The sequence below is a fragment of the Cimex lectularius genome, unplaced genomic scaffold (assembly GCF_000648675.2).
Source record: "Cimex lectularius strain Harlan isolate CLEC.00 unplaced genomic scaffold, Clec_2.1 scaffold204, whole genome shotgun sequence".
NCBI classification, from domain to species: domain Eukaryota; kingdom Metazoa; phylum Arthropoda; class Insecta; order Hemiptera; family Cimicidae; genus Cimex; species Cimex lectularius.
Window position 1 is genome coordinate 723,993 of NW_019392743.1, and position 20,375 is coordinate 744,367.

General features: G+C 34.3%; 1 protein-coding gene across 2 annotated transcripts; it reads left to right on the forward strand.

Annotated features, from left to right (window-relative positions):
- The first annotated feature begins 3,027 nt into the window (after positions 1-3,027).
- LOC106663752 (MIF4G domain-containing protein A) lies at positions 3,028-19,849 on the forward strand. Of its 2 annotated transcripts, none has more exons than XM_014388834.2 (11): positions 3,028-3,137; positions 3,392-3,468; positions 12,646-12,721; positions 13,013-13,088; positions 15,991-16,078; positions 18,289-18,352; positions 18,456-18,627; positions 18,958-19,079; positions 19,152-19,283; positions 19,347-19,472; positions 19,537-19,849. In XM_014388834.2, exons 3-11 carry the CDS (start codon positions 12,650-12,652, stop codon positions 19,756-19,758), a joined length of 1,074 nt encoding a protein of 357 aa, XP_014244320.1. In that variant the 5' UTR covers positions 3,028-3,137; positions 3,392-3,468; positions 12,646-12,649; the 3' UTR covers positions 19,759-19,849. The 2 variants fall into 2 exon arrangements, with proteins under 2 accessions (XP_014244320.1, XP_014244321.1); XM_014388835.2 differs by having other exon boundaries at positions 12,649-12,721.
- Positions 19,850-20,375: the final 526 nt, after the last annotated feature.

Consider the following 20,375-nt stretch of genomic DNA (forward strand, 5'->3'; position numbering starts at 1 on the left):
TCGCCCCAGAAAAGACCAGAACACACCGAGTTGCACGGCTCGCATTTGCTCGGGAACACAGCGATTGGACGATTGATCTGCTGTACGTTTTACAAATGAGTGTAGATTTTTCCCAAAGTCAACCTTTTCAACGTAGCTCAGTGATGGTGTGGGTGGGAATGTTTATGCAGGCAACAGTTGGTTGTTGTTCGTTGAAGGTCTTTGACGGCTCGGTAATAGAACCAGAATTGGCCAGAACGGCTCCCATTTTCTCAAGAACACAGCCATTGGTCGTTGGACGATTGGTCGGCTGTACTTTTTACAGATAAGTGTAGATTTGCTCTACGATCTCCAGATGGGCGTGAAAGGGTGTGGAGGAGGCGAAATGAAGGGTACGAAGCCTGCAATTTTTCACAGAGCCAACCTTTTCAACGTAGCTGAAACGTAGCACACCCAGTGATGGTGTGGGCGGGATTTTCAATGGAGAGTCGCACAGATTTGGTTGTTGTTTGTTGAGTGTCTTTGACGGCCACATGACCACCATGTGGATGGCATTTTGGAACATCATGCGTTGCTTGTTCTCGATGAAATTAGCGACAATCCTATTCTAGTGCACGATAATGCCCGTCCACATGTCGGTCGCATAGTACAACCTTCAGCAGCATAACGTCAGGGTCTCAGCCTGGCCAGCCCGTTCTTCCGATTTGAACCCCATCAACATTTATGGGATAACTTCAAAGACGAATAAGACCACGTCCTGATAAATCCACGATCTTGAAAGGACTCTTCTCGAAGAATGTGCTAATCTCCAGCAAAGGGACATTTCCACTTTTCCTAAGAAAACTGTTTTCTTTACATGGTGGCACTCCAAATTACCCCATCTATTTAGAAACTGCCACCGATTTACTGTTTGTGTTCACTCTCATGCTGCACTTCTCCTTTATCCTGACGATTCCTGCTAGGTTCTGCAGACTCGAGAGTCTCAAAAATTACCTCACTTGAAATAGTTCGATCAGAGGATCTTGGATCTCTGCCTGGAAATTACTGTTCGCAAAATATGATATTGGTTTCTGTCATTGGAGAATATCACTAACTGTAGCACCCAATTTTCGGCTCTCTTGACTTCCCAACACCGCAGTGAATGTGCTGATCGTGCCATGAGCTCGGCGTACCTTTCATTATATAAAGAGTTAAGGGGTCATCCAGCGTTGTTCAATCTGAAGAAGCCCAGTTTTAAAGGTTACTCTTTGGTTGAGCTGCGTTGGCTTTTAAAAATGAGCAGCGAGGTTTTTCAGCTGAACAGAGCTTCTGTTCGTTTTACAAATCGCATGCCCTCGAATGTGATTTTCCTTTCTTGGCGGAGTGTTCAATTCTGGGAGAGATACGCTTGCTTCACCTAGGTACGAGACGCCTTTAGACGTTTTTGAGAAATTGGGTCCTACCATAGAAGGCCCGATTCTGGACGCCCGTGGGTAGCAGAACCACAAGATGACCATTTTTTGGCTTTGAGAATTTCGCAAAGCCGGCACTGTACTGTTGTTCAAGCAATCCATCTGCTGTTCTGTCAGGAAGTTCGAGGTGTCCAAATTTCTGAACGCACTGCTCGAAGAAGATTAAATCAGTATGAACTGATGGCTTTTCGCCCACCAGAATTGACCAGAACACACCGATTGCACGGCTGGCGTTTGCTCGAGAACACAGCCATTGAACGATTGATCTGCTGTACTTTTTATAAATGAGTGAATGTAGATTTGCTCTATCATCTCTAGATGGGCGTGAAAGAGTGTAGAGAAAGCGAAATGAAAGGTACGAAGCTTGTAATTTTTCCCAGAGTCAACCTTTTCAACGTAGCTCAGTGATGGCGTGGGCGGGAATATCTATGCAGGCTCGCATAGGGTTGGTTGTTTTTCAAGGAAGGTCTTTGACGGCCACTCGCTATGTGGATGAAATTTTGGAACATCTCGCGTTGCCTATCCTCGATGAAATCAGCGACATTCCTATTCTAATGCAAGAGAATGCCCGCCCACATGTCGCTCGCATAGTACAAACGTACCTTCAACAGCTTAACATCAGGGTCTTAACCTGGCCAGCCCGTTCTTCAGACTTGAACCTCATCGTACATTTATGGAATAATCTCAAAAGAATATGAGCACGTCCATCACTTCCTGATACACTCCACGATCTTGAAAGGTCACTTTGCCAAGAATGGGCTAACCTCCAGCAAAGAGATATTTTTCGACTTTTAGAAAGTATGCCGAGGCGTCTTCGAGGTGTAATTAAAGCAAGAAGAGGACATGCGCGATATTGAAATGTTAATTAAACATCGATCGAAGTCACGATAGCTCAAGTGGTAGAGCAGCGGCGTATTTAGCCGAAGGTCGTGGGTCGAATCCCGCTCGTGGCGCTTGATTTTCATTTCTACCAAAACCTTACATAAAAAGATAAATTAATTGAAAGAAGTAATTTGGTCAATAGACCACTAAATGGCAATTAACAATTTACTTTTTTAACGTATCACGTTAAAAAAGGTAAAACTTTGGTTAACGTATAAAAATATATACAAATCAAATTATATTACAAGTGGGCGGAATTTTTTGCCTGTCAGTGTATATGATTGTGTATTCCTTTAACATCGAGATCCATTTTTACTATGGAACTGCGCTTCAGGAAATTTTGTATGCCACAAAAGGATTCAGGGCTGATTGACATCCTGACAAACTTTGCTGTTTGGTCTCTATTACCTTGATACATAAACAAGAGAGATTTTATTATACTCCTCTTAGTGAACTCAAGCAGTTTCATACTGCACATGATCATGGTGCTCCTCACAGCTAATAGTAGCCAAAAAATCTATATGGCAAATTTTGTATGGAGGGAATGTTGTCTCATCCTTGTTACCCAAGGAAGCAGTGTTCTCCTTCTGACATCATAGCCATCAGCATAAAGCATATGACATAAAATAAATACCATCGAAATAATAAAGAGTGGGAAGAGTCAAATAATAGTCAAATCTCCCCACCAATAAGAGAAGAAGGAAGGGCTGTGTGGCGCTCCCTCCTCGGCACGGGGCGGCGATCAGTGTGTGGGGCGCTGGCTAGTTGGCCCACGCCCGGCGACTCCGAACTCGTTTGAAAATAACAGGCGAGCCATGGACTAAGGTGAAAATCGTCTTTTAAACAATATAACTCGATTTTCTTTATAACCGAATCAGAGGCGGAAAATGAAAAAATTCAGAAGTGAAAAATCATCGGTTTGTCAAACGTATCGCGGCCAAAAGCGTCCAAAGACGCACTGGTCTAAATATAACGCGTCTTGGAACTATTTACAGTCTCTCACCGAGCGCAAGTTCACCGAAAGATTAGGCAATATAAGAAATGCACTAAGTGAGTTGTTCTTTTTTCTTTTTTTACAGCGACCCGACGAAAACAAGACTTGCCTCGAGGAAAGTCAACGAAATATATCGATCGACACTATTGACATTTAAAAAAAGTAAGTTGTCCGCAAATTTATTAACAGACTAATCCAGAATGTCGAAATAACACCCCCGGCACAGACTGTGGACGAATCCAATGTTATTTTATCGTAGGTCGGAAGATTTTCATCCGAGACGGAAAACTAAATTTATCCTCTACACGTGCGTTCAACGCGTCCAAATACCATCCCTGCACACAATTAAACAAAGGGAGAAATGTTTTAAAAAAACCATCATTAATTATCTTTCTCTCTCTTCCTACTTGTAGCTTGGTCGTTGTTCTGTCATCAACGCCCGCACACGTTTTTAATTCCTTGTAAACTTCAAGCAACTGCAAGCAATCCGATTCTACAGTCGTCTCAAATTGCAACGAGCGATGGTGAAACCATGTATCTCTTAAAAGACAAAATGCTCAATTTGTTGACATTCGCAGTACTGCAATCGTCCCACAACAGAAATTTAGCCTTCAAGCTCGTGTTGTCATTTCTGTAACTTTACCAACTTCAACTAACTAAAATTGATAGTTTTAGTACCGTTAGTAAGTACTTAGTAACGTACTTTTAGTTGAGAAAATAAATTAATAGATTTTTATTGCCATTTGGCACATGTAAGTGTCCATCCACGTTCTTCCCATAATTTTCGGATGTTTTTAATTTTTATTTCCCTTTATTGATCGATATCAAAATTGTTATTTTTATTATATTTGGGCTTGAATCCATTTTTTAAATTCAAATTAATTTATTATTATTTGCTAAACAATTTATAATTATTTATTAAAGAATTTTTTTAAAGAAGCATATTAATTTTTAAGGCTATTTTTTATTACACTTTATTGATCGATATCAAAAATATTATTCTTTTTATATTCGGGCTTGAATCCATTTTTTAAATTCAAATTAATTTATTATTATTTACTAAACAATTTATAATCATTTATTAAAGAATTTTTTTAAATAAGCATATTAATTTTTAAGGCTATTTTTTATTACACTTTATTTATCGATATCAAAAATATTATTCTTTTTATATTCGGGCTTGAATCCATTTTTTAAATTCAAATTAATTTATTATTATTTATTAAACAATTTATAATTATTTATTAATATTTTTTTAAAAAGAAGCGTTATTATTTTTTATTATATTTGTGCTTGAATCCATTTTTTAAATTCAAATTAATTTATTATTATTTATTAAACAGTTTATAATTATTTATTAAAGAATTTTTTTAAAGAAGCATATTACTTTTTAAGGTTATTTTTATTACCCTTTACTGATCGATATCAAAAATATTATTTTTTATTATATTCGGGCTTGGATCCATTTTTTAAATTCAAATTAATTTATTAAACAATTTATAATTATTTATTAAAGATTTTTTTTAAAGCAGCATAGTACGTTTTAAGGCTATTTTTATTACCCTTTATTGATCGATATCAAAAATATTATTTTTTATTATATTTAGGCTTGAATCCATTTTATAAACTCAAATTAATTTATTATTATTTATTAAACAATTTATAATTATTTATTAAAGAATTTTTTTTAAAGAAGCATATCATTTTTTAAGGTTATGTTTCAACATACTCGCTATAACAGTTGCCACTTTTACATAATAAATTAACAACCCACATGGTCTGTATTGTTTTTATTATCGTTTGGCATATGTTAGTGAGGTGTCCATTCCACTTTCTTCTCATAATTCTTGGAAGTGTTTAATTTTTATTTACCTATATTGATAGATATCAAGAATTCTTATTTGTATTATATTTGGGCTTCAACCCATTTTTTTAAATCAAATCAATTTATTACTATTTATTAAAGAATTGTTTTTAAAGGAGATAAATAACTTTTTAAGGCTTTGTTTCAACATATTCGCTATAACAGTTGCCACTTTTACATCATAAATTAACAGCCCACGTTGTCTGTATTTTTCAACCAAATGTAATTAATTAAAAAGGGGTAAAATGTCGAAGATTTATAAAGAAGTGAGCGTACAATCATTTACCGCACATACCCTTCGCTATAATGTAATATAAAAATTGCTTTCAATTTTAAAATACGCCGGTAATGTAATATAATAAAGTGCGAGATTTCCCTCTTAAACGTCTTGGGAGATAGGTTGATGGATGTGAAATTTGGCTTTTAGCCATCTTCTGTAACGGATTGGTGCATTTCCGTACTTATATCCTTGATGTTAAAGCTCACCTTGTCTCATTCAGAAAATACTAGATTGATAACATACAAACCACCGCTGAAGAACAGAAGACCAAAATGATCAGAAACGATCTAATTACGATTATAACAAAGGCCAGTAAAAAGTAAAAAGACTTTAAAGTTAAACCAAAACATTAAAAATAACAATAATTCAGCCCTTAATTAATAATTGTTGAATGTGGTCGGTGGTTGATGATTTATTAAATAATCAATCTTTTACATTTTTCTACTATTTAGTCATTTCGATAATGTTAAATTGTTTCATTTTCAAAAAAAAATTTATCCACTTTCAACAAGATAAGCAGTACTTTCCAGTCATTTAGGTGAAATGTTTAAACGATAACCTAGATTCTAAATTACAATTTATAAGATTGTCAGACACGCTTTCTGCCAAAACAGAATACTTAAAAAAGTTTTTGTTTTCCAATCATTATTAGTTTCAATAACGATTTATATAGATTCATCTGATGATATTGTCATCAATGGTATTGATAAAAAAAACATTCATATGATAGTTAATTGTTTAAAACAAAAATACAATTGATGGCAAAATTTGTACATGAAAAGTGAGAAGGAAACAAAATTACCATATTTTTAGTGCACTCTATGTGTGGTGATTAGTGACTGTTAGTCTATGATTATTCGGAAATCGTGAGATGCGGTCTGGTGTGACGTAGGTTTCAGAAAAACATTTTCTTTATCGTGCCAACGTTTCGATCTTTATTGAGATCATCTTCAGGTCCTGGGTTTACAAATATTGTTTAAATTTAACAAATATATATAGGATGTGGAAAAAAGAGACTTTATACAATGCAAACAAAATATTTTTTTATATTCAATCAAAGTATTTAGTAATGAGTACAAATACTTTGATTGAATATAAAAAATATTAAATTCACTAATTTCGTGGTCCGCTTGACCAATTAATAGTTTACAATTAATTAAGGTTTTTAGTTGAGATAAAAAAGTCATAGAAAATTCAAAAGGTGCGGTTGAGATGGGAAATTGGTGTCCGAGTGGATCGAGGTCACGATAGCTCAAGTGGTAGAGCAGCGGCGTATCAAGCCGAAGATCGTGGGTTCGAATCCCGCTCGTGTCATTGACTTTTTTATCTCAACTAAAAACCTTAATTAATTGTAATAAAAAATATTTTGTTTGCATTGTATAAATTCGCTTTTTTCCACATCCTATATGTATTTGTTAAATGTAAACAATGTTTGTAAATCCCAGGCCCTGAAGATGATCTCAATAAAGATCGAAACGTTAGCACGATAAAGAAAATGTTTTTCTGAAGCCTACATCACGCCAGACCGCATCTCACGATTTCCGAATAATTAGTGTACTCTATGTTCGTTTCGTCTGAGCGTTTATGAAAAAATCTTAGTACAGTAATAAAAAGTAATTGTAGAGTCTAATGTTCAAACGGTTATTAATAATATATACAAAAAAAAAAATCTCGAAAAGAGCTGCAATTATTGTAACTGGAGTCCTAGAATGACGTGAACGTCGACTTCCTCTATTTCTAAGCTGGGATGCCACTGACCTCATAACTAATTATGCGTGATTCCATTCCTATCAGTGTCACACGAAACTACTTTTCAAATTGTACGTACACTTTGTCCTTCGTCGTTGCGAGTAAATATTTCTGATTGATGGCAAATGGTACTTACAAAACTGGCTCCTTTCCTCTTTGCTCATCTCGTGCTAAGTGTGCTTTGATTAATATTGTAGAAGAACAAAACAAAAATAATTTTTACAAAAAAAACACAATTATGCAATGCTGCAGAGTATGAGATAAGGCAAAAATCAGTGAAGGTTGTGAAGTTGCACTTAAAAGCAAATTTATGCGACCGTGTATTGTTAAAAAAAATTGAAATATCTTTGAAGTGAACTCTTTATGCCGGATTATACATTTTAACTATGAAGAAAAAAATAAAAACTGTCTAATTAAAATGTCTTAATTAAAATTTTATAGTACTTTCTGTATTGGGAATGAGTCAATGTTTATGAGTAAAATTTAGGAAGTGATTTCTATCCTGAAACTTTAAATAGGCTTTATGACTCCCCGAATTATTATTTATTTTTTCATTAGCATAAAATTGATGATTGTTGATCAATTAAGTCAGCTCACACTCTGATAATATAAAAATAGGATCCGCCGGAGAATTCGGCTCGGAAGAAATAGGACTATTATCGAAGCCCAGTTTCAGAACAGAGGACTTTCTTAAATGCCACCGTGCTTTGAATTCATTCCTTTAATTATGCTAATTTTCTTTGCATTGAATCATACGTGACAGAAGTGATAAACAGTCACAAATAACGGCTGCCTGTACACTTCGCTCTCTGAGAATTTTTAACACGCAATTTAACTGACTGTAATTTTCTCTTCAATGTCTTTCTTCCATTTAATAAAAAATAGACGAAATAAAATTTCAATATAGTAAATTGTGTTGTAGCGGCGATGTACGGTTGCAACGTTCGTAACCAAAGGTTTACGGTCTAGCAGAATCACTCCGTCCTTGGTCTAAAAGCCATTCGAGAAGTGAATGAAATTCGCCCCGTCCGGCTTCAATGTTCAGGATTTAACATAGAATGATTAATATTAACATTTTTTTATTGAACAATGTACATGTCATAATGTAGAAACAACAACAAATTTTTCGAATATATATAACTTCTTTCAATTAATTAATCTGTATGTAAGGTCTTGGTTAAATGAAAAAGTTAGTGTCACGAGTGGGATTCGAACCCACGACCTTCGGCTAAATCCGCCGCTGCTCTACCACTTGAGATATCGCGACTTCGATCCATTCGGACACCAACTTCCCATATCAACCTACCTTTCGAATTTTCCCTCCTTTCTGCCATTTTTCAAATTTTAGTGTCACGATAGCTCAAGTGGAAGGAAGAGCAGCGGCGTATTTAGCCGAAGGTCATGGGCTCAAATCCCGCTCGTGACACTAACTTTTTCATTTCAAACAATACCTTGATAATACGTTGATAATATATTATTACTATATTCGTGGTCCGATTGACCAAATAACTTCTTTCAATTAATTAATCTTTATGTAATGAATTGGTATATTATCAACGTATACTTAGTTATTCAGATATCGTGAGATGCGATCGGGTGTGATGTAGGTTTCAGAAAAACATTTTCTTTATCGTGCCAACGTTTCGATCTTTTATTGAGATCATCTTCAGGGCCTGGGATTTACAAACATTGTNTTTTGCACAAATTGTGTCATAAATAGCTTCAAATTATCAATAAAAACTGAGTTATTAACCTTAAAAGAGGACACAAGATAAATTCAATTGTTCTCCATTGAGATATAAAGAGAAAGAGAGAGAGAGAGTGAGAGAGAGTGTGGGAGAGTGAATGAGGCAGTGAGAGAGGAGGGAGTGTGAGAGAGAGTGAGTGAGGGAGTGAGAGAGGTTGAGGGTGAGTGAGTAAGAGAGGGAGAGAGAGCGAGTGAGTGTGAGTGGGTGAGAGTGGGAGAGGGAGAGAGTGGGAGAAGGAGAGAGTGAGGGAGTTAGAGAGGGAGTGAGAGAGAGAAGAGAGAATAATACTTCATTACAATTTATAAAATTATATAAAAAACAATTTCACAGACAAAATTTGTAGAGAATAATCTAACAACATAAATTAAAGTTGAATTAGAATGAAAAATTAATGTTGTTATTTCTTCCTAGTTTTTTAAATCTAAAAATTTCAATTATATTTTGTATTTAACAAATAATAAATTTTCTAACCTCCTTTCCTCAAATATCTTCTGCTATATTTAAGAAGTAATACGTTTTCAATAGATTAGATCATTTTCCGATTTTAGAATTTTTTCTAATTTAAAACTATCAAATAAGTTTTCAGGAATTTGTAATTCTGCAAAGATTTGTTTCTAAATAAGTTGGAACATTTACAGTAGAGAATTATATGGTCATCGAATCATTGTTCTCCATTGAGAATAGTTTAAAATTTAGTTTTTGATTTAAAGTCGTTTATTTTACAAAATTTAATTTTTGCCGGATTTCAAAAATCTCATTTTTTCCACAAATCTTATCATAAACAGCACCAAATTTTCAATAAAAACTCAGTTGCTCCCTAAAAAAAGGACTCAAGATAAATTCAATTGTTCTCCATTGAGAATAGATTAAAAATTCGTTTTCGATTTATAGTCGTTTATTTTACAAACTTAAATTTTTCCGGACTTCAAAAAAATCGTATCAAAAATATTATCAAATTTTCAATAGAAACTCAGTTATTCCCTACAAAGGACGCCAGATAAATCAATTGTTCTCCACTGAAAAAAATCTTTCTTGTTTATTTTATATATTCAAATTTTTCCCAACTTCAAAATTTCGATTTTCTTATAAACGGCATCAAAATTTCAAAATTAATAAATGAAAAATAATCCCATACGATAATTAGACTTAATTTTATTATTTATCATTAAAAAGCCAGCATAAAATCAATCAGTGTTTATTCAAATTATTTTAATAATTAAGTCCACTTTAGCTCAGCTATTTGGCAAGGCCTAGTTGGCTGAAATGTCATGTTAGTCCTAATATATTAGGCTTAGGCTATTAGCAGTTGTGTACTTTTATTTTTTTAAATATGTGTATAATGAAGCATAAATAAACGAAAATTGTGACAAATTGGAAATGGAAAACATGACATGATTTTCATTATTATTATTTTTTTACGGGAGTTCACAACATCAGAATATCAACCCTCGGGGTATCGGTGTGTTTTTTTTAAAAAGCTCATTTGTAAGTATGTCGGGGGACCTTACGGTAATGAGCACTGTGTCATTGCCTTTACCGTTGCGACCACCGCTAGATAAAGAAGAAAAATTTTGGTATTTAAAGTAAGGTTTGATTTTTTTTTTTTTTTAATAATGGTTAAAGTAAATTTTCTTCCATGTGGACAAAAAAGAAACCGTTTTCCATCATTTCGCGTATTACTAACGTGAAATCTTTAAATGAGGTCCCTTTTCTCTTCGCCGAGTGGAAACTGTGCCGCGTAGGCCGGCAAATTAGCGTGCGGAGGCTGAACTGGTCTGGTGGGATTGTATGGTCGTCGAGTTGACATTGGAAACCCAGAGCTGCCACAGTTTTCAGTAGTGAAAATTAAATTTTACCCTGGATCGCAGTCATTGGGAAAACACGGAACACCTTGGAACGGTGACAACGCCGTTTTTTTATCGAATCGGCTAAACTTGCAAGATGCGTTAAATATCCGTGTTGTCTGGTTCAGATAAAATACCATTCATCAAGGATAGGCCAATTATATCAAATTGACCAATTGTTAATGGATAATTGCAGTTGTTATCGCTAAGAGTTATTGTTCGTTTTCCCTTTTCTAACATGGAAAGCGTCATTTTTGCAAGGGATCGACCGTGTTTTTCCATCCTTCACACCTTGGTATGTTTATTTCTCAAATGCAATGAATGCATCCTGCTTTGGAGGGGAGCGACGCACGTATGGAATCCAACGTGCGATTGGAATGTATAATTACACTTTCGACAATACAAACAACAACATAATTGTTACGACATTTCACTGGGTGGACAAACTATGCCGTATTTCTCCTTTCTAATGTTACGTGTGCCATTCCAATAAAATACTAAAAATTCTTCATAAATCATAACTAAAAAAATAAGGTTTATCAAATTATAATATAAAATTAATTTTACTTTTTATCTAAGGTTTTTGGTTGAGATAAAAAAATAGTGTCTCGACCGGGATTCGAACCCACAACCTTCGGCTCAACAACTTGAGCTATCGTGACAAGTGTTAGAGAAGCGACGTATTGAGCCGAAGATCGTGGGTTTGAATCCCACTCGTAACACTAATTTTTCATCTCAACTAACAACTTTAAATAAAAAGAATAATTAATTGGAACAATTAATACGTCAATTATGACCACTAAACATGGAATAATATAAAATGCTCAATTAAAAATTATAAGAATTCTAATATAAACACTTGCAATATCGACCAAGGGCCTAATGTAAATAATTTGAATAACAATATTACAGATAGATAAATAGATTGAGAGAGAGAAAGATAGAAAGTAAGCAAGAGAGGGAGAGAGAGTGTGTGTGCATAAGAGCGAGGAACAAAGGAGAGACACAGAGAGTGATAAGGTAAGAAAGAGAGAAAAGTAGAAAGAGAGACAATAAATAGAGAATTTAGCTTGCTTGTGAAAAACAGTAGAGACAGAGAGTGAGAGCCACAAAGAGATAGACAATGAGAGAGTGAGAGTTGTGTTAGTTTGAATAAGAAGGGAAGACATAGAATGAGAGAGAGCGGAGAGACGAAAATAGAGAAGAGGCATGTAAAGAAGAAAACAGAAAGAGAGTGAGTGAGAGGCAGAAAAAAGAGCGAAAGAGAAAGAGAGAGAGAGAAAGAGAGAGAGAGAGAGAGAGCGTGTGTGTGTGTGTGTGTGTGTGTGTGTGTGTGTGTGTGTGTGCGTGAGACATAGAAAGTAGAGAAAGGAGGGAAGAAAGATAGAGAGGCAGAGAAGGGAGAGACAGAAATAGAGAAGAGGTCGAGAAAGAAGGAAGCAGAAAGAGCGTGAGAAGTCGAACAGAGAGAAAAAGAAAAAGTGTGAGAGAGACAGAAAGAGAAACAGACAAAAACACAATAAAAAAGGGTGAGAAAGACATAGAAAGAGGGACAGACAAACATATGTTTATTTCCCATAATGCATGTAATATATAAGGTGCTGTGGTAAGTAAACAGTTCCTTCATAAAAATCACACAAAACAAAATACACACGCATATGGACCAACGAACTCACAATTTTTTTCACATTCTTGCATGCTTCTCTTAGATTCACATACAAGCGCACGCAAGCATTTTTTTTTTATATCAATCTAGCTTATTCGCGAATGTCGCACAGTTTTGTTAGGGATACATTTTTGTCATTCTTTGTCAAAATTGTGATCTGTCATTGCTAATTCTGTTTGATTTGTTAGCAGAATGGAAGGCCGAGAGTTAAGGCGAAGCTACACCGAAATGGAGTTTCCTGTGAGACATCGTCAGAGTCAACACGTCAGTATAAATTTGAATTTTATTAAAAGAACCACTGAAGGAATTTTCATAATTGATTATCGATTTTATATAACTCAGGTTTTTATTACATAATACGACCTCTGGTTCAACATTCTATAAAATGATAACGACAATAAAATGTTTGAAAATTGGTAATCTTGATTTGTTTAAAGGAAGAAATGAAAAAAGTTTTAAAATGAATAATTATATAAATAATTTTTTATTTATTATTTAGGGGTGTAGTAAACTATCCAAAATTCATAATTTAAAAAATCTTATACTTTGTTCTAGGGGAAAAATCCTGCTTCAAAGCGAATTTCCATCAACTCCAAACGGGCTCCAGCGATAGAACTCTACAAACCTCCCAGTAAGTTTTACCATTCTTTCTGTATTCCATTTTCCATTACCATTTTTCCATTCCATACCATTCTCTCATTTTTCTCAATTTCATTTGTTCTTTCATACTATTTGGAACTTGTATGAAAAAAAAGTACACGAAGATCAGAGTTAATTAGTTTGTACGATTTCTTCAGTGTCTATTGCTGAAACTGTACAAACTGAAAAATTTAATCCTACCGATAGGACTTATTCAAACTTAAGTAACTAAAAAAAGTGAAAACGAAACAATTTCGTTTTCATTTTTGGCTCCGAGATATACGATCTCCGATCGACGATCCACGTGAGAATTCACACGGCTCACTAGTTAATGATGATTTGCCCAATTATTCAGGAGGTCTTGTACCTTTCTTGGTCTTTCGGTACCTCGGGAGGGAGAAGAAAGCAGAGTCGACTTTCTTGTTTTGGGATACTCGAAAGTTACGAGAGCGATCCCTGATTTCGACTCGAGAGTCAGGAGATTACAGTCGAAAGGGAAAGGTCGGTCCTTCCCGATCCGTAGACCAACTGGCCGAATATCAACATCCAAGTAGATGAACTTTCTACCAAATAAATCCGAAACTTTTATACATAATGCATAACAATGGAAAACCAAGCTGTAGCACAACCCCTAAGGTGATTACTTGTTTATTTTGCTATTTAATTAATCTTTGGAAATCAAGAAGGTCCAAGTGGAGTGTGATAAGTTATCTTGGACCATCTTCGAATTTGTTGTATCGATCTGTCACTCTCGCTCACACCCCCTTACTCGAACTCTTGCCCATTCACACTATCACTCACCAGTTCACTCATATTCGCTTGATTACTCAAGCCCACTAACTTGCAAGCACAGTCTTTCGTTCTTTCTAACACTATTCATATATTATATGCATGTGTATGTGATATTCAATAGGATTTTGTCACTCACTCATTCTCGCTCGTTCATTCACACTCTCACGCACTGTTTTATCTCTCGTCTTCATTAGCATTCACGCACTCAACTCTCCTTTTCTCTTACATACATTCTCACTCATTTACTAACTCACGCTAATTTACTCACATATATTTACTCTTTCCGCTCATACTCTTCTCTAACTAGCTCTCTCTCACGCTCTCTCTTTCTCTCCCTCACCCCCTCTCTCTCTCCCCCTCTCTCTCTATTTCTCTCCCTCTATCTCTCACCCCTTTCTCTCTTTCTCCCCTCTCTCTATTTCACTCCCTCTCTCTCTCCCTTTCTCCCCCTCTCTATTTCTCTCCCTCACCCACTCTCTCTCTCTCTCCCCCTTTCTCTCTTTCTCCCCCTCTCTCTATTTCTCACCCTCTCTATTTCTCACCCTCTCTCTCTCTCTTTCTCACTCTCTCTCTCTCTCTCTCTCTCTTTCTCTCTCTCTCTCTCTCATTCTCTCTCTCTCTCCCTCTCTCTCTCTCTCTCTCTCCCTCTCCCTCTCCCTCTCCCTCTCTCTTCCTCTCTCTCTCACTTCCTCTCTCTCTCTTTCTCTCTATCTCTCCCCCTTTCTCTCTTTCTCCCCCTCTCTTCCTCTCTCTCTCTCTCTCTCTTTCTATCTATCTCACTTTTTCACTGTCACTGTTAGGTACTATTTCACTCTTTCACACACTTGTTCTTTCGCTCATCTACTCACTCAAAACTCTTAATCGATCATGGTCACACACTCACTGTCTTTCGCTCTTACACACTAACACTCCCAATTATTCACTCACACTTTCAGTTGTTCACATTCTTCCCACTCATACACTCTAACTCCCCTCTGTAGCCCACAATCAAACTTACTCATTCACCGTCACGAATCCACTATTCTTTGTTTTTACACACACAATCACTTAATCACACCACACCCTCGCACGCACGGGCCCCACACACACACGCAAAGGAACTATCATCGAACTATCTCTTATCACGCGGCAGTTGTCCTGGCTGGGATCATCCCAATAAGCTCAAGGAACTGAACGAACTGAACCAGATATGAATTTGCCGAACGTTGGACTTACTCCGTAGACGTTGACAACCAGCATGTGAAGGTATGCAGTTTCCGGATACGGATATGTATCTGCACGGACGGAAGGCGATTAGAAGTTCAAAGAAAGTAGGATGTGCGGCCGTTGGGTATAAAGAAGAAATGGCTGTGCCCCCCAATGTGTCAAATTCAGACATTTCAACTTTATGATGATTTTGACCTTTGATCTATTAAGGTGCGACTATGCAGAATGGTCTTAAAAATGATCATTGTGCAATAGTATTCCAAAGTCAATTTCTATTTCAAAAAATGTTTATTTATTTATGTTTTAAATTAGAAAATGTACCTTGTCTAATCCAGTTTAGCTCTAATCCAGTTTCACAACGATTACACTTTGTTCTTTTATTATTCATCGTTCGATAAGCGATATAACATTTTTTCAATATCTCAATGTTTTAATCATCAAGGAAAATCAAGTAAATTTGATTTGTATTAAGTCAATTTTTTAAAGGTAAATGATCGTTTACTATTTTAATCAAGGAAATCCTAAAAATTTGCGCTAAAATTACGATTTATCTTTAGAAAATTTGATTTTCCAGAAGTTGAACTCATTGGCAATGTCACCAACATTTTCAACTTTAATTGGGCAAACGTGACGGCATGTACTAACATATTCGGTTTTCATGTGGTAGGCTCTTTTTCGAAGGTATGATCGCATTTCTTGTGCAAAACAAACTTCGATCAAATTTGTCACCTCGCGATCAAATTGCAATTCGCCTTTGTGAATTTTCGTTTATTATGCTGAGTCGTCTAGACGTGCGTTTATTGTTTACTTTCTGTGGATTTTCTTCATTTTTGACTCGTTGGAGTTGTTTATTTATTGGTGTATTTTGTAAATCAAAATTCTGTTTACGTTTACAGACCAAAGGAGCTCAGCTCAGTCCGGGATTTCTTCTTCGACCAAACTGAACGTACACGCTAAAGAATTCAGCCCATTGCAAAGCTCAAAGTAAGTATTTTAATCAGAAATCTTAATTATTACGACCGTAAGTTTAACTTGGTACAATTTTTTTTTCCTTGTCAAATGTCGTTTGACTGTAAGACAATTGCACAGAACGCCGATTTGCATAATTTGTCATATTTGTTTGCATATTTTTACAATACTTTCTGAGATAAAATATCTCTTTGTCCTCCTTTATGATGCATATTTGGCAAATATTTATATAGATTATAACGACCTTCGAACAAAGTGTAACGCTATTAAACTTTCATAAACGCATTATTTATTTCATGACGAGAAAATGGGCCCTGTTTAAAGTTTGACTATCGGTTTAACAGGGCAGCCCCGCTTATAAAAATAGACCTCTTTCATTTTAAAATTATGACGGGTGGAAATCTGTTGTTTCAAATTCATTCAAATCGTCACGTGATTTAATTTAAAAGCTGATTTCAACATGTTTCCTCAACGTGTAAGGTATTTTCTTTTAAATAATATTCATTCCATTTATTTTACGTTTAAAAATAATTTTCAAATAATGAACATTACCTCTCATTTCATATATTATTATAAGCACAAAACCTTTAGATTAAAATGTCCAGAACAGATTGTAAAACTATCGAACTATCTAAACTTATCATACATTTACATTAATCGTGGTTTGGTTTCACAATTAATTATTGTCAGTTATTAATATATTACTCACAATTAATAGAAAATAGAACCATTTTGTCTTAATTTTATAACAGATTTTAGTAAAACTTGACTTAACTTTACTAATAAAATTCACTCTTTGAAAAAAGTTGACATTTTCTAGGTTTGAGCATTATATATATCCTCTTATTAACCGAAGTAATACATTTATTATTTTTAAGCAAAGTAACTGAATCGGTGTTTGCGGAAATTTGAGACCACCTGTACAAACTATACAAACTAACTGTCAAACATCTGTAGGCATATTTAAGGTTATTTTGCTCTGATAGGTCAAAAGCTTGGCTGTAGCAACTAAATTTGCTTTCTTCTTCAAAACCATACCTCGATCCAGTGTGTTCATAAGTTGACAAATAGTGTCACAAGCAGTATACAAACCCATCCGGATGTCGTGGGATTGTGATACTAATTTTCAACTCAGCCATACTTTATATAAAAAATAATAAATCAATTTTAAAAAATTTCTGGTTCAAGCCAAAAAAAAGCTATGGAATTAACCCAATTTGGTAAATCTGTATACGCAAATGGGGGGAGACTCGTATTTTGTTGTTTATTTCAAACTTAATGTTAACCATGTTTAAGTTTAATGTAAACCTAATTAAACGAGATCAGAAATTCCTGTTTAATAAAAAATGTTTAACTATGATGCTTTAAAAAAAAAATACCAAAACACCATTTAGTGATAGAGTAAATTATTAGTTAAATTTTAATCTATCATTAAATGATTTTCCTGTGTTTTGGTGAATTTTCTTTTAAACCGTTATAGTTAAATACTTTTTATTAAAACATGAATGTCTGATCTCATTTAATTTGGTTTACATTAAAGTGAGTATGTTGTAAGTATTATAAAAATAAAAACACATTTTGTTTGAAATTAACAACAAAATATTAGACTTTTCCCCCCTTTGAGTATATAGTTACTAGATTAATACTAATCCCCTTTTTCATACTATCCCAACTTTTTTCCCAATTACCATAAAATTTATGCATTTTGGTTCAATATAAATAAATGAAAGCTTATTAAACAAAAAATTTATTACAAAATTTGCCAAGTTCTACCGTGAAGTTTTCCAATGTTGTTGGGAATTTAGTTTTGTTTACGACTTTTAAATTTAGTCAGTTTTAAAAGATTTAGTGTTTGTTTTTTACCAAAAATTAATTTGAAAGTTTCAGAACGGTGTCTTCTTAAAGGAATTTAATGCTCTTTTTGTTCTTTTTTTTTATCCTCAAAAATTAATATAATAGATTTATGCTAAAAACGTAAATATGAAGGGATAGGGGACGAAGATATGTTTCTTATATTATGATAACAAACATAAAATATTGAATATCAGCAAAAGACTTGAGAATTGGAGCAAGGTTCAAATTAACTTTTTTGTAACTCTTATGTGAAATTCACTGACAAAGTTTGTTACGAACAGCCTGACACCCTGTACAGTCATGATTAGTCTGCAGCCGATTTTTTTAATAATAAAACAATAATAATTTGTAAAATAATTATTTTGTTTCAGGAGTACTGGAACAGTGAACCATTTAGAAGGAAAGCATAAACACATGTCGGTAGAAAAAGTTCAGGTTTGTAACAACAATAATTGTATTGTATTATGGAATCAGATAAATGCAAAACAAGCATGCTTTTTGTTTTTAATTTTTTATATAATTATTCATTTTATTACAGTTTACGACTTCTCGCAACCATAAGGGATCGGATCTACATGAGATGACAGCAAAAAATTTACAAAAATCAAAAAGCACTAGTAATGCTCATCAGGCCATGGGAGCCATCCCAGCGCAAGTTGAACTTTTTGAAGATAAAAATGAAAAGATGCTGATTATGAAAGCTTTAGCAGGTAACTTCACTATTTTCCTCTATTATTTTATTTTAATTGGTTTAGTGCAAATGTATATAATAATAATAATAATTGATTGATAGATGAATAATAATAAATGAATTTGATAATTTCATGGTTTATAAAAATCAACTTCAAGCAGTGTGAACATAAAAACTGGCTTACTATTATATTTTTTAACTAGTTTGTTAGTAAAGTTAAGTATAGATGATATAAAATATCAAACATGAAGAATTTTGTGTTTATTTTTAATATTTTAGTAGGCTTAAGATGTGTTTTAATATTATAAAATAAAAGGGATTTTTTTATATTATATTTTTAATTTTTTAGATTTTAAAACAATAGGCTGTCTTGAACAAATTGACACATTACCAAAAATGATCATTGGGAAAGCATTGCGAGTAAGGTCACATGCCCAATCTTGGGCCTCGTTGTGCATTTCTCTTATAGAGGTAAAGTTTTCAACGTCAATTTTTACGCTGTCCACTGTTTCCAGAGCCTAACCCTTTTAATGTTCTTTTCAGCGAGATCCTTCAGGTGCGTTTTTAGAAGGACTCTTAAACTGTTGCCGATATACCCTCCAGACCAAGTGTATGGTTGATTGTACACCACGGTATCACGCTTTTATGGCATTTCTCAACGAACTGTATTCACTGGTGAATTTTATGACCAATCAGTCAATTATGTAATCAATTAGTTTAAATGATCTTTTCTTTTAGATAAAACCTAAAGTGATTAATGAGAAGGAGGGTTTATCCTTGGAATCTCCATCGCACATTGTCCTTCATATGATCGTCCAAGTATGCCAGAACATTCTTCAGCAGAAAAAGATGCAATCAGCTGAAGTAAGCATTTTTACAATATGAAATAATAAATTTTCTCGTATTTTTAATCAATTTTAATTTTTAGATCGAGTGTCTTTTTTTTACTGTGACGACCATAGGACGAGATCTTGAAATGGAGGACTCCAAACTGCTAGATGGACTGATGAATAGCGTGAGGGATGCTTTCCTCAGTCAAAGTACGACCGAATCCATCCGTAAAACCTTGCTACAACTTATTGAACTACGCGCTAGCAAATGGAGCCTTCCTTTAGGAGCATTTGTCTTCTATTCAAACAATTTATCTTAGTTGTAAATATATTTATTTTTCATCCAATTGTCTAGTCAAAGGGTAACAAGTTAATATATTTTCTAAGTTAATAAAAAAATTACCACTATTATTTTGTTTATCCTTTTTACTGTGGCCATTCATTTAGTCATCATAACTTAAGAAAAAAAAAAGCTTTATTTCTTTCATTTGTAACATAAAGGAACCCAGTCATACTGTATTTTATAATCGCTGAAAAGGATTTTCATTTAACTTTGTGAACTTTTGTCCTAATTTAATTTTATAAATTTATTTTTTGTTAATAAATTACACATTCCTTAATTATATTTAGCTTTAATTCCATCCTACATTTCTCAATCAGCACTTGAACAGTCCACGAAGCATAATTCTTTCCCTCTTTGGCAGTAAGTACAAAGATTAAATTTTATTTTAAAAAACACTGTTTTTAATATTTTAGAAGTATAATATAGAAGTCAATAAATTTCAATAAAATATACTATATATTCAATAAGTGCCAATAGGGGGGGGGGGGCGTCGGTGGCTGCAACGGTTGACTTGGTGCTCATCAGTGTAAGGTAACAGGACCGGTAAAGGTCCCGGGTTCGAATCCAGTGGCCCTGCATTCGAACCCGACATAC

Excerpts from the sequence above, each read along its gene's own strand:
- LOC106663752 (XM_014388834.2), top strand. The coding sequence starts at position 12,650 with ATGGAAGGCCGAGAGTTAAGGCGAAGCTACACCGAAATGGAGTTTCCT. Across the intron at positions 12,722-13,012 it reads GACATCGTCAGAGTCAACAC|GGGAAAAATCCTGCTTCAAA; the intron begins GTCAGTATAAAT and ends ACTTTGTTCTAG. Across the intron at positions 18,353-18,455 it reads TGTCGGTAGAAAAAGTTCAG|TTTACGACTTCTCGCAACCA; the intron begins GTTTGTAACAAC and ends ATTTTATTACAG.